Source organism: Bubalus kerabau, chromosome 2 (assembly GCF_029407905.1).
Source record: "Bubalus kerabau isolate K-KA32 ecotype Philippines breed swamp buffalo chromosome 2, PCC_UOA_SB_1v2, whole genome shotgun sequence".
In the NCBI taxonomy this organism is placed as follows: domain Eukaryota; kingdom Metazoa; phylum Chordata; class Mammalia; order Artiodactyla; family Bovidae; genus Bubalus; species Bubalus kerabau.
The window spans coordinates 136410561-136423853 of NC_073625.1; the positions used below are offsets into that span (position 1 = coordinate 136410561).

The following is a 13293-nucleotide window of genomic DNA, read 5'->3' on the forward strand; positions in this document are numbered from 1 at the left end:
GTTAGATTGTTAACATGAGATTGAATCATTTGGTGGTTGAAAATGTTGGAGTGTGAATTTTAGGAATTATAACTTAAAGTTATTGGGATGTTAATTAAGGTAAAGTTTGGTATAAAAAGATAATTTTGGTAGTCACTTTTGGGGGAGGGGTGAAAGGAATAGAGTAGGATATTGAGCCTTCAATTTTGATTTTAAACTCCAGTTATTCTTCTTCCAGGGCTTAGTTAGTTGTCCTTTTCTTAGGCAGATAATTTAAACAAGGCCTTATTAGATTTTAGATCATCTGCTTATTGAGATACTCCCAGCTGCATTCCAGTTCTGAGCTTTTCTCTTGGGTGGGAATTTTCTATTCCCAGGCAACATCACTGCTCCTCTCTGGCTTCAAACAGCTGAGAAAATTATATCCAACAAGGGCCGGGAGGGAAAAAGAAGAAAATAAAGTAACCAAGAATGCAGGATAACTTGTTACGAAGCTTTGAAACGGATAGACCTTGTTTTGTTTTGTTTTCAGTTGGTATACTGGCAGATCCAAAGAGAAAATCTGTAGAATATTTTGCATAAGATATAATGATTATTAATAAAGTAGAAAAGGTAGTGACCCCATGGGCTGTAGCACATACGCTCACATTTGGATATTGTTATATAGTACTTTAGACGATAGCAGAAAGAAGTTATTGAGGCAGAACAAACTCTGCTTTTTCTGCCTTTGAATTCAACCACCAGTTAAGTCAGAGCTTTGAGGCATTAGACACTAAAGTGAAAAATAGTGTGAAGGATCAGTGGATGAGAAATACAGATGATGTTTTATATTGCTGCAGGAAAATATAGCAAGTAAAAGGGACAGTAAAATAATAATCTGGGTTAATTTATGAAAGTGTTCAGTGATTTTATCAAAAGTCCTAAAATTGCTTATGTTCTCAGAAAAAAATGCTTCTAAATTTTATGTTTTAAGGTATTTTATGTTGCAGTAAGCATAAAGCAAAAATGAATTTTTTTTTAAATACCTTGTATGGTAGACTAATATTTATCATATTAAATCCTATGTAATTGTTAACTGTGTTCTTAGTTGTGCTTTGTGTATTCTTTACAAAACTGTATACAGTGTACTGGTGATGAAGTATGATGTTAAGCCACATGTCTAAAATGTGAACACCAGTCCCTTTATAAAATTGGTAACTTTCTATTTACATTATGAATTTATAGGGGAATATCAGACTACACTGATGACATTTTGACTTGACAGCAGTTTTTCTAGGAAGGCAGCTTGCAATAAATTTAAGAACCACCTACAGCCAGCATTCTGAAGTTTGATCCTCTGACCACCTGCATCACAATCACTTAGAGAACTTGGAGTGGGCCCCAGAATTTGCATTTTACAGATGTTCCAAGTGGTTCTTAGGCCCAATTAATGATGGATCTGTACTAGTCGTAGGATAGTTAGAACTTGACAAGAAGGTGTTATATATTCACAGTATCTTGAGATCCATCTCCTGAGGTAATAAAATCACTTAACTGGTTTTAATCTTAAATACTTCATATACTATGTGGTAAATCTCCTATTATGACTATTATCAGTACTAGAAAATATTACCTGTAAAAGTCCCTCCCCCCACCCCCAGTTACATAACTTCTCAGAGCTCCCATTTTCTCATTTATAAAATTTGTTAGTAATACTTGCTGAAAAGGAACTACAGCATGGTATTCAGCCTCAAATGTTTTATAAACTTCTGTCTGAAATAAGCCATCCTTCCTTATTTGTTAAAACTAATTAAGAGAAAAATTTATTGTAGTATGGTTTTGTTCTGCTGGAACCTTCTATCTTTCTCATTTAAATCTCTGGAAGATTCACCCTGAGCATATTACTTTGATCATTATCATTTTGTGCTGTTATGAACTAGACTTTTCATATTTAACAAATATTTCCTGGGGAATAAAATTTGTTTTGTGCTTTTTTCTTTTTGGATTTGACATGTAGTGCTACAATTAATGATTGATTTGATTCAGTGTGTTCCCTTTAATTAGCATTTACCCAAGGACATTAATAATTTGATCACCCTAATAACTTATATTTAGCAATGATAGGTAGAATAAATACTAATATTATAGTTGGTTGTATACAAGAGAAACTGATGCAGGGTTAGTTTTAGAGGAGCTAAGCTGCTTTGCATCTTTTAAATTTTCTCCCCCTCCCCTCACTCCTGCCCACTTTGTGTCACTTGACTCTCCTGTAGTTGTTTATTTTTTTCTAACAAAATTGTTCCAGGCAATTATTTGTGAACTTTGTGGCACCCGTTTTTCTTGTTGCTTTGTATAAGATGAAATTTTGCTTAAATTGTGTATTTGGTTTAGGGGAGAATTCTTGGTTCTAGATTTTATTGTCATCTATTACATGTTTAGGAGCTCATGGATGAACCTGTGTTGAACACTATGAAACAGTTGCATTTTATGATTGAAAACTAACTGGAAAATGCAGAAACAACATGTCCTTGTTACTGAATAATTTTCTAGATTGTGATTCTGAATACTGTTATTTTTAAAAATCCTCATGTTTTTAGAACTGAGATTCATCTTGCCACGTAGTCTCCATTTATGAGAAGGTGATGATATATGTAGGCTTAAAGCATTTACTTCATGAAATATCTTGTCTCTCCTGCACCCCACTTCACTCTTCTACTCTTTTCAAAAGGATATTGCTTCTCCCAGGAAATAGGCCTTGCACCACACCACTTCTTACATGATGCTTGCTTAAAATGTTACATTTGTTTATAAGGTCACGCATCAAACACACACTTAATTTGGAAATCTAAACATGATCATAATGATAATAGTGGGCACCAAGTAGCCAGAATGTTTATGTATAACTTTATGGTTCTGACCTGTAATACCCAACAGCCCATTCATTTGTCTTTTTCATTTATTGGTTTTTGTATTAACCTCTCCAGTGGCCAGTAGGGTATCAGCAGTTAAATGATAGTGTAGATTCTCTTGACTCAGATAAAGGTAACTGGGCTAGATAAACATTGTTTCTTACATATCCTCCGCTGGTGCTATTTATAAACAGATTTTAACAGCAGGCTGGAAGGAGTTTAGATTAAATGGCTATCAGTAATGTGCCTTTCACCGTGAAGAAATGGAGAGGAGAGGTCAGCGTCTGATATTGCCACCATGAGTCTTGTCTTTCAGTTTTTGTGAGTACATGGGTCAGTTACAAAACTGCAAGTAGGTACATAGTTTTGTTGTATAATACAATGTGCAGTGGCATTAATTTGATACATACAGTTGTTGTACACATGACTAATGAACAGTAAATAGCAAGCAGCTGTCATAAATGCTGATAATTAATTATACTTTTATCCAAATCACTTTTTCTCCTCTTTTTGTAAACTGAATGACTATTTTTTTTGCTGATAAAGGAAATTCCTGTTACACATTCCGACTGACAAACTTGTTAAAAGACAAAGGTCCTTTAATGGTTGCCAAACAGAGAACTTGTTCAATCTTAATAGTAATCTTTTTGTTTTTTTAGGAATAACCAGTGTAGTAAGCATATAAGGAAACGTATAAATTGCTGATGGCTTCATAAACTTGTACAGTTTTTTTGAAAAGCAATTTGACAGTCATGAACTTCCTTTGAAGTGCTGATGTCCCCTTCAACTTTTGAGGGAATCCATCCTAAAGAAAAAAAACATATATACATGGCAAAAGCCTATACACATAGATATTTGAAGTAAGAGTCTTTTAAAGAGTGAACATTGGAAAATCCAAATGTCAAGCCATGGGGTGAATAATTTACTAGCTGGTAATTTATTGGATGAATATTATAATAAAATTATTTCAGAAAATACAATTCATATAAAATATTCAGATATATATATATAAAGGGCAAAATTAGGGCACAAAACTGCATAGCCAGTGTATTGTGCTGGACAAAAGGAAATAAAATATTTTAACAGTTGTATTTGGGTTTTGGTATTGTAATTTTTTTTCTTCACTCCTTTCTTCCTTTCCTTTTTTTATTTTTTTAAATAAGTGTTAGGTCCATCTAACTTTTCAACATACAAGGTCCCATGTAGCATTTTTTTCTCTACTTCTTTTTACCTTTTCTAAAACCTTCACGCATTTAAGTATGGAACTTTTTGTCCTAAACAAAATTCTGGGTCTATAGGATACAATTGGAAACAGATTTGGGGTCAAGAGAGTATGTGGTGATGGAAGCAGGGTTATAATTTTCTGGGCTTTTCTGACCTGAGGCTAAGAAAAGGACCTTGTATAAGTCAGATTTTACTTCCATATAGGGCACTGTATCATGTAGTAGTTAAGCTTTGCCTCCCACCTCACCGCCACTCCCCCGCCGCCCCCAGCCCTGTTCAGATACCCTACACCGTAACCATATTCAGAGCCCTTTTTCATGTTTGTATACCCTCCATTTGCAAAGTAGAGTTGACAGGCTCTGAAAGACTTGACTTCTCTTTGAGGAAACCATCCCTGTCATCCCAAGAGAGGTCACTCCTGAAACAAGCCATATGTAGAAAATGGTTGTCTTGTGATCTCATTTCTTACACGGGACAGTGTGTGGCCTCAGAAGTAACCGTACCCAGACCCCCAGTACCACTGCCGGTCCCGACCACTGAATATCCTTGAATTACTGCGTACTGAACTTTGCCTTACTCCTCTCTGGATTTCCTTTTCTATCTCCCAGATTTTAATCCCTCTAGTGAATGTGTCGAATACTTGATTGTAGAGTATTTATACAAAGTATTATTTATATCAGCTTTGCTTTTACTCCTGGAAAGAAGGGATGCTATATTAGGCAAGCAGGCTAGACTTAAGCATTTCACAGACTGTGAGTTGATGCCTTTTGCCTTTTACTATGTAGATCAAAAGCTGTCCCTGAAAAAGTATTGCCTGCATATATATTTACAGATAAATGCAAATATATTTTGGCATAACCCTGGTTCAAGTTTTAGTTTTTCAAGGGAGATTTAAGTCATATGTTTTCTCTGGATTCATAGATTTCCTGATGTGCCAAGATAAATTATAGTAGAATTGCATTCTGATTTAACAAATGTTTATTGAACACTAGTAAAATTAGGTGACATCTAGTTTCCTAAAATTGAAAGATTACTAGACATTAACCCCATCTTCAGACATCCCAGTTGTATTAATCATACACATACACATGACCCATAGAATGCTACACATACACAAATTAGAGGATTAGTATAGAAGAGAAATATCAATCCTGGAGCAGCAGGAGGAAGGACTTCACCTCCATTCACATAGGTGAAAAGTGCGTGGGAACACATAAAGCCCAAAGGCATGAGATAGCACAGTATATTCTAGGTCTTGGTTGAAGTGGGGAGATAAGCCTGGAGAGATGAGTAGGGTAAACATTGCAAAAGTACCTGTGTGTCACACTTAGAGAATTTGACCTTGATTATGAAGGCCAAAAGGATTGTTGAAAGTACTCAAGTAAGGAGTGGTATGATCATTTTTTGTTTCACAAGTAGTCTTCTAGCCATAGTGTTGCAAGTGTACTTAACTAGGGAAGAGAGGAAAGGAACTTATGACGGCAGTGGTCCAGGTAAAGGATGATGGGGGCTCAAATCCAGGTGTGGGCACTCAAGGAGAGCTGGTGACAGACCAGAGAGGGAGAGTTGGTAGGGTTTGGCGAATGGTGGAATGCCAGGGGCTGACGGGGAGTAAGGAGGACCTTCTGGTGAAGCATGGCAAGGTGAAAAGTTTCTAAGGAAGAAGTTTTAGGGAGGGGAAGAAGAAGAGTCGTTTTGAACATAATTTTAAGCTGCTTTGTAATGCTGTAACTAGAAATTTAAAAAAAGTTACTGTTCAATTCATGTGTTTAAGAAGAGCATTTTAAGTATGGACCTCCTTTAGGGCAAATATATATATTAACAATAAGTGCCGAAACACTATTAAGGATGACTTTAGGGTTGTTTTCTTGCTATTTGAGAAGATTGTAAGTGCATATGTAATACCTTAGGATGGCAGAGAGCACCTGGTCTCACAAAAAAAAATTGAGAACATAGGCAACATTCCAGTTAAAAATTGACATTGTTCTACGTGCAGCAGCTCTTAGGATATTCTTGGACATAATCTTGAACTTTGTCATCTAATTAAACAGAGTCTAAATGTAATTAATAATTATTTAAATTGTACTCAGAAATTGGAGTACAGAAGTCATAGATTTTGCTACAGTTTAGAAGGCTTTGGAAAATCAAAGTATCTTTCTTTTTAATAAAATGTCTTACTGTCTCATGTGCTACTGATGCCACTTTCTAATACCCTGAAACGAAATAAGAATAATGATGCAGTCTTTTATGTTTTGTTGATATGCAGGAGCTCACTCTGCCTTAGCTTTATCCTTGACCCTGTTCTAACTGTTCAGTAGGATGGGGGGAATGCAGTGGTTATGGCCATGGTCCCTGAATAAATCTATTTTCTTTGTGTTTTCTCATCTGCTAAGATGAGAAATTAGTGCATGATACAGGCCCTCTGTAAGTGATATCGTCTATCTTGAAGCCTTCTACCCCAAGCCACTTGGTTGTTTAGCTTTTTTTCCCCCTTTCTGTTATATGATTTACTGCAGAATTTATTTGGGGAGGGTTATGAAATTGAGAACAGGGGTCTCCAGCCTCAAGCTTCTGGATTTCACTGCCATTATCTCATAACCTTTCTCCCCAATCCTTCCTAGTCTTTTTTCTTAGTTTCCTATCCTGATGATCTGGGATCTGCTCATACTCAAGTAGTTCTGGGTTTCCTGATAGGGACAGAGCAAAACGGTGCTTTTTTCATTTGTATTTGTTGTGCCTTCCTTGTGAGCTCAGATTAAGTTGCAGATTATAAATGCTTTTTTAATAATGATCTTGTCTATGGGTGAAATCAAGAAGTCAAAATTCAAGTCTTATAAGATAACATTGTCTTTTTTTTTTTTTTCAAGCGTTTATTTTTTTTTTTTTTTTTACTTTACAGTATTATATTGGTTTTGCCATACATCCACATGAATCCGCCACAGGTGTACACGTGTTCCCAATCCTGAACCCCACTCCCACCTCCCTCCCCGTACCATCCCTCTGGGTCATCCCAGTGCACCAGCCCCAAGCATCCTGTATCCTGCATCGAACCTGGACTGGCAATTCGTTTCTTATATGATATTATACATGTTTCAATGCCATTCTCCCAAATCATCCCACCCTCTCCCTCTCCCTCTCCCACAGAGTCCAAAACACCAATACACTATACTAATGCATATATGTGGAATTTAGAAAGATGGTAACGATTCTTACTTCTCACTATGGGTAGTTACAGAAATGGTTTGGTATCCCAAAGAGGTAAGGAAGGGACAGCCCTAAGGAAAATCAACTTAGGTGTACTATGACTCTCTGTTAACCAATTAAAATAGCCTCTAGCCACATGCTGTTTGTGAGCCCACAGTATTTTATGATAGACTATAAGTGCCACAAGGAGTCTGAGAGTGCAAGCACAAAACAAAACAAAAAAGACATGAACTAAGCACTAAACATCTAAGGATAGACAGGCTCGACAATGTGTTACATGGATTAAATTAGTTTAACCAAGACCCAAATAAGCCCGTGTTCGTTTACCTTATTCAGCATTCTGTACAGATGTATAATTTAATTGAATTATGTAACATTAATGATAGTTACTAGTTAAGCTCTGACGGATATGTTGGTAAAGAGAATAACCACCCTCAGTCTTTCGGTTTACTAGAATTTTACTTTTGGATTTGGACTTGACTTTCATAAAAAGCAAGAGTGACTTAAACTGATTTAAAATTAGACTTTTGTTATGTGAATATTTTGGTTTGAGTATTTCAAATTAAAATCAAAGAGTTGTTGATGGACATACAAATTGGATTTTCACTTGTCAGCTGTTCTTTTTCTAAAGCTTCCATTTAGATGGGTTATTACTAAGTAGAAAAAAATAGTAACTTTTTTTTAGTATTTAATCATATATATAATGAAAGTTAAACTTGAAAATTATTTTTCATTATTAAATTACAGTTTTCATTCCTTATGTTAGTTTTAGTTTGCTTTTTATTTCCTAAGTAGTTTTTTAAAATAGCCTACAAAATATAGAATTACAAGATGTATGATGATTTATATACAGAAATTTTAATATACTGCAGAAATATTAACTGTCATTTAATTTGTCTTGAGTGAAGCAGTTGAGTCATATGACTTAGAAAGGCTTTTCCCCAACTTTAAAGTTTAATACTATTTGTTGAGGAAAATTACGTTATGTGCTACGGTTATGTAATTAAAGTGAAGAGGAAAATACATGAAGGTTAATGTGTTTGGATTTTGATACTTCTTTTGTTTAAAAACATATTTGACCTTAGCCAACAGTCTGGGATTTCAAATGGGTGTCAGGTGGATTTGAAAGATTACAGGTCTTTCCTTTGTGTTACATTGCATGTTGCCCTTTGGAGAATAAATCGTTACACCTTTTCTTTTGCTTTCAGGATTTTCTCATTCAGCGTTCACCTTCGGTATAGAAAGCCATATCAGTCAGTCCAACATTAATGGTGCCCTCGTCCCGCCTGCTGCATTGATTTCTATCATCCAGAAAGGTCTACAGTATGTAGAGGCAGAAGTTAGTATTAATGAGGTAAGGAAGACTTAGTTCAAGTACTGATTCTTACTCTTAAATGCTTCCTTAAATATCTGGTATCTTGCTTGCTCATTCATTATCTGACTTCAGCTTCACCAGGTAAACAAAACTGAAGGACATTATTCCTAATGTGGTGTCAGGGCGCACAGGCAAGGCTGATGGCTCTCAACTATAAGGACCCCTATCTTATTGCTTTTTACATGGTTTAATAAGTAAATAGTAAGAAATAATTTTCTTTAAAATAAGAAAATTGTGCTGTGGAGTACTGAGACCATAATTGATTGAGAAATTAGAAGATCTTAGGTTATTTGGTTATAAGTGATTTTGGAAGGCACCTGTCTACAGTCTGTATGATATAGGTAGTTTAACTCGTGTCAGTCAATTATGGCCTATGAGCCAAAATCTGCCTCTCGCTTGTTTCTGTAAAGTTTGCTTGGGGCACAGTCACACTCCAGTGGCAGCATTGAGTGGTTGTGACAGAGACCTTAGGTCTGCAAAGCCCAAAATATACAGAAAGACTGTACACCCTGGTATAGCTGAAAATTTTTATACATGGTCAGGGTTTATGATATATGGAGCTTTTTACCTTATTTTCATTTCAGAGATTAACATATTCCCCTTTCCTTTTGCAGGTGTTTTAAAAACTAAAGCATCCATGGTTTCTACATCAGTATTTATTACTATAATTATAGTATACTAAATTGATTATTTTTTAAATTTCCTCATGTCTATAACTGAAAAATCTACTGATACTAAATTAAATGTGTCCTCATTGCCTTTTAGCACTTTGCCTCCCAAAGTATACTTATTGCAGAAAATGATAAAACAGTTTCTCCCAGTAGCCAGAGTTGAAGTCTTCATTTTTTCTGAAAAAAATTTTTCTAGATTTAATATAGTACTCCACAATATATCTATATTGGTTTTAACCTTTTTTTTAAGTTTAAATATTTGCTCCAGCTCCTCAAATACTCCATTATAATCGACAGTTCAGAGAGATGTACAGTGTTTTGTAACTTGGAGCATCCCATCACACCACTTAGTGCGTGTTCACTAGCTTAAGTGAGCCAGGCTTCATTTATGCATGTTTCTAGCTAATATGCACTGTTTCTATTTCTGACTTGCTCTGTGCCTGTGTCTCTTCTCCTGCTTGCTTTAGAACTTATTTATTGTGAACTTCCTAATACCAGTGAGAGGAGCTTTGGAAAATTATAGCAACTTGATAAAATTAAAGAACACTAGCCTGTGAGTTGTAGCTGTACTTCTGAAATGTTATTGTGCATGTAAGACTCTCCCCAAAAGCTTGTTAAAACAGAGATTCCTGAGCTCTTTAGAGATTTTGATTCTGTAGCTTGGAATCTACATTTCTAACAAGTTTCCAGGTGATGGTGGGACTGTTGGTCCTTGGATTGCGCTTTGAATAGCACCAGTTAACAGATTCCAGCTGCGGGAGTCTTTAAATCTTATTGTGCTCATATTTCAACAGTAGTAAAATGAGGGACTTACCTGGCATTCCAGGATTAAGACTTTGCCTTCCAGTGGAGCGGCATGGGTTCAATCCCTAGTCAGGGAGCTAAGACCTACCTGCTTTTGGGCCAAAAAAACAACACATAAAACAGAAGCAGTATTGTAACAAATGCAACAAGGTCTTAAAAACAGTAACAGTAGTAAAATGAGGTGATTGTATGTATTAATGTCTATTGATATTGATGTCTGTTTCTGCCTTAATGTTTTAATTAAATCACAAGAAACTTTTGTATTCAGCAAAACTATTTTACAAGTTTTTAGTTTTAAAGAAGTATTTACCAAAATGTGGCACCAAATCTCTTATTATTTTATTAACTATCCCACATTACTTTTGACTAACAGAACTTTGGAATATAATTGAAAGCCTTTTTACCCTCCAGGCCCATTTTTTAATTTTTTAATTCCTTTCACTATTTCAGCTTTGATCTGTGCAGCACTTAACAGTAAGAATTGGGTGAGGAAGACAGTTGGAGCAGCTGCTTACAGTGCCTCCTTTAGTTTCCTTCTTCCCTCCCGATTCCTTCCTTCCTTTCTTACATGCACTCAGGAAATGATCTAGAAGTGTTTTTTCTTGAAATGATGATTTTCTGCTGTTAACGTGTATGAATACAAATTACTCTAAATGTGTTACCTTTGATTTTTCTTCTCACAATTTTTCAAATCCAGGATGGTACCTTGTTTGATGGTCGACCAATAGAGTCTCTGTCACTGATAGATGCCGTAATGCCTGATGTAGTACAAACAAGACAACAAGCTTATAGAGATAAACTTGCACAGCAACAAGCAGCAGCTGCTGCAGCTGCTGCAGCTGCGACAAACCAACAAGGATCTGCAAAAAATGGAGAAAACACAGCAAATGGGGAGGAGAATGGAGCACATACTATAGCAAGTGAGCTGAAAGAATTTTTTTAAGTTCCATTAAAAAAGAAACTTGCTTTATGGGGATGTCTCATTTTAGCTGAACTAATACTGTCTATTTTATTTTTGCCAACTTGTTCCCCTAACTTGTATCACACAATTCAGATTTTTATGCCTAAAGCTCCATAAAACTAGATTTACTTTCATGGACCTTATTTTCATTCTTTTTAAAAAAATATTTAGAAACCGGTTTTTTTTTTTTTTTTTAATTGTTAGGTGAACTTTGTGTCTGCATTTGATTTCTAAATATAATTTATAACAGTAGTCATTAACAGATACAACAAAGCTTTGGCATGGAGATACAAAGGCAACTCAATGTTATATGAATGATATCAGCAGCCCCTACTGGCAGAAATTCAGAATAGTGTTGGCATGGAGGATTATATTTAAATCAAACTATTTTATCATTTTTAACTGTGTTTGGGCCTAAGCTTTCATAGTCTTCCTCTAGTCCTGCTCCCCCATCTCTGAACACACACTTAGATGCACATCTCTTTTTAAAAAATTACATTCATATTTAACTAAAGATTGGAATTTATTTTTCATGTGATAAATTCTGTATAGTCATTTTCAACATTACCTGACATAGTGGAATAAGAAAGTTACACTCTATCTGCTGGTTAGGAATTCCTTTTTTCCCCCAATATGCTGTGATATTATTACCTAACTGGAATTTTCCATCTGTTTCTCATGATGCAGATAATCATACTGATATGATGGAAGTGGATGGGGATGTTGAAATCCCTCCTAATAAAGCAGTTGTGTTACGGGGCCATGAATCTGAAGTTTTTATCTGTGCCTGGAACCCCGTTAGTGATCTCTTGGCATCAGGGTATGTTTCTCAAAGTGAAATTAAAATGGATTTCTAAAAGTATCTTACTGAAATATTGCGTGTTCTACATATACATTGCTTACACTTTCAGGTTTTTGTTGTTGCTTGTTTGTGGTCATTTTGCCCCGTAAATGTTCATTTCTTCATAAAGTAATGTTAGAGTTTTTAAATCACTCCCTCAGGAGTGATTTCGGCATCTCCAAAGTGGAGACTAAGAAAAAATACTGGAAATGGAAATGCCTGATAGTCTAATTTGTATTTGCCTCATTAATAATAGGATGTAAATTTGTTGCCTTGATTTCTGTAGTACTTGAGAATATCATGAAAACTTAAAGTAAGTTGCATACTTTATAGGTCTGGAGACTCAACAGCAAGAATATGGAATCTTAGTGAAAACAGCACGAGCGGCTCCACACAGTTGGTGCTTAGACATTGTATACGAGAAGGGGGACAAGACGTCCCGAGCAACAAGGACGTGACGTCGCTAGATTGGAACGTGAGTATCACTGCGTTGTCCGTGATGAGTGTGGTTACTAACACACGTAACCTCTCTGAGCCTCAAACTAGTGGCAGGGTGTGTCTGTTTGTTCAGGTATTTTTGAATTTCACTAATAAGAACAGCAGACTAGGAGTGCCCAACCCAAAATGTGTAATAAGCAAAGACTGGCCCTCGAGCAGTCGGAGCAAGGTTCATCTTCCAGCCTCTCAGTTTCTCCAGCTGTAGAATCACTCTGTACTTTGTTCTCATCACATGTAAAGTAGGAGTGTATTAATGGTCTTACATAAATCAAATAATAAATGAAAACCAATAATAGGCACGTACTAAGTTCTTAATGGGCTTCCCTGGTAGCTCAGTTGGTAAAGTCTGAAATTCAGGAGACCCAGTTCGATTCCTGAGTCAGGAAGATCCCCTGGAGAAGGGAAAGGCTACCTATTCCAGTATTAATTAAGTTCCTAACTACTAAGTCCTTTGTTAGGGGTACAAGAGAAATCTATTAATAGAAACATAGTCTTGTTTCTCTCATTTTGCTGTAAATTGATGAAAACTTCATTGCCAGCTGCTTTTTAGGAACCATTAGTCTAGATTATAAACTTTATTCTAGCTGTAGGACTCTTAGAATTCTCTTATTCTATATATGATTCAGTATCTTTGATTACTTTTACTTACCAGAAAATTTGATTTAACTATTGATAAAGCTCCATCCTTTCAGTTTCAAATATATACTTAACAGCTTTTTTGGCTACCATTCCCATAAGTAATTTGCGGAAAATTAGCATTTTAAAAGTTTCTGTATCTTTTCCTTTATTCCATGTTGTCTTTTTTCTTCCTTGTAACTTTACGTTCATTTTTTTAACACCCTCCCACT

At 35.7% G+C, this 13293-nt stretch overlaps 1 protein-coding gene across 7 annotated transcripts in view; it reads left to right on the top strand.

Moving 5' to 3' along the window:
• Positions 1-13293, top strand: part of TBL1XR1 (TBL1X/Y related 1) — a 179530-nt gene that overhangs the window by 139588 nt on the left and 26649 nt on the right. For all 7 annotated transcript variants that reach the window (XM_055569004.1, XM_055569005.1, XM_055569008.1 and 4 more), the window contains 4 exons: positions 8504-8649; positions 10843-11065; positions 11794-11926; positions 12281-12422. In XM_055569004.1, the coding sequence (XP_055424979.1) occupies positions 8504-8649; positions 10843-11065; positions 11794-11926; positions 12281-12422 (644 nt within the window). The remainder of the gene's footprint in view (positions 1-8503; positions 8650-10842; positions 11066-11793; positions 11927-12280; positions 12423-13293) is intronic.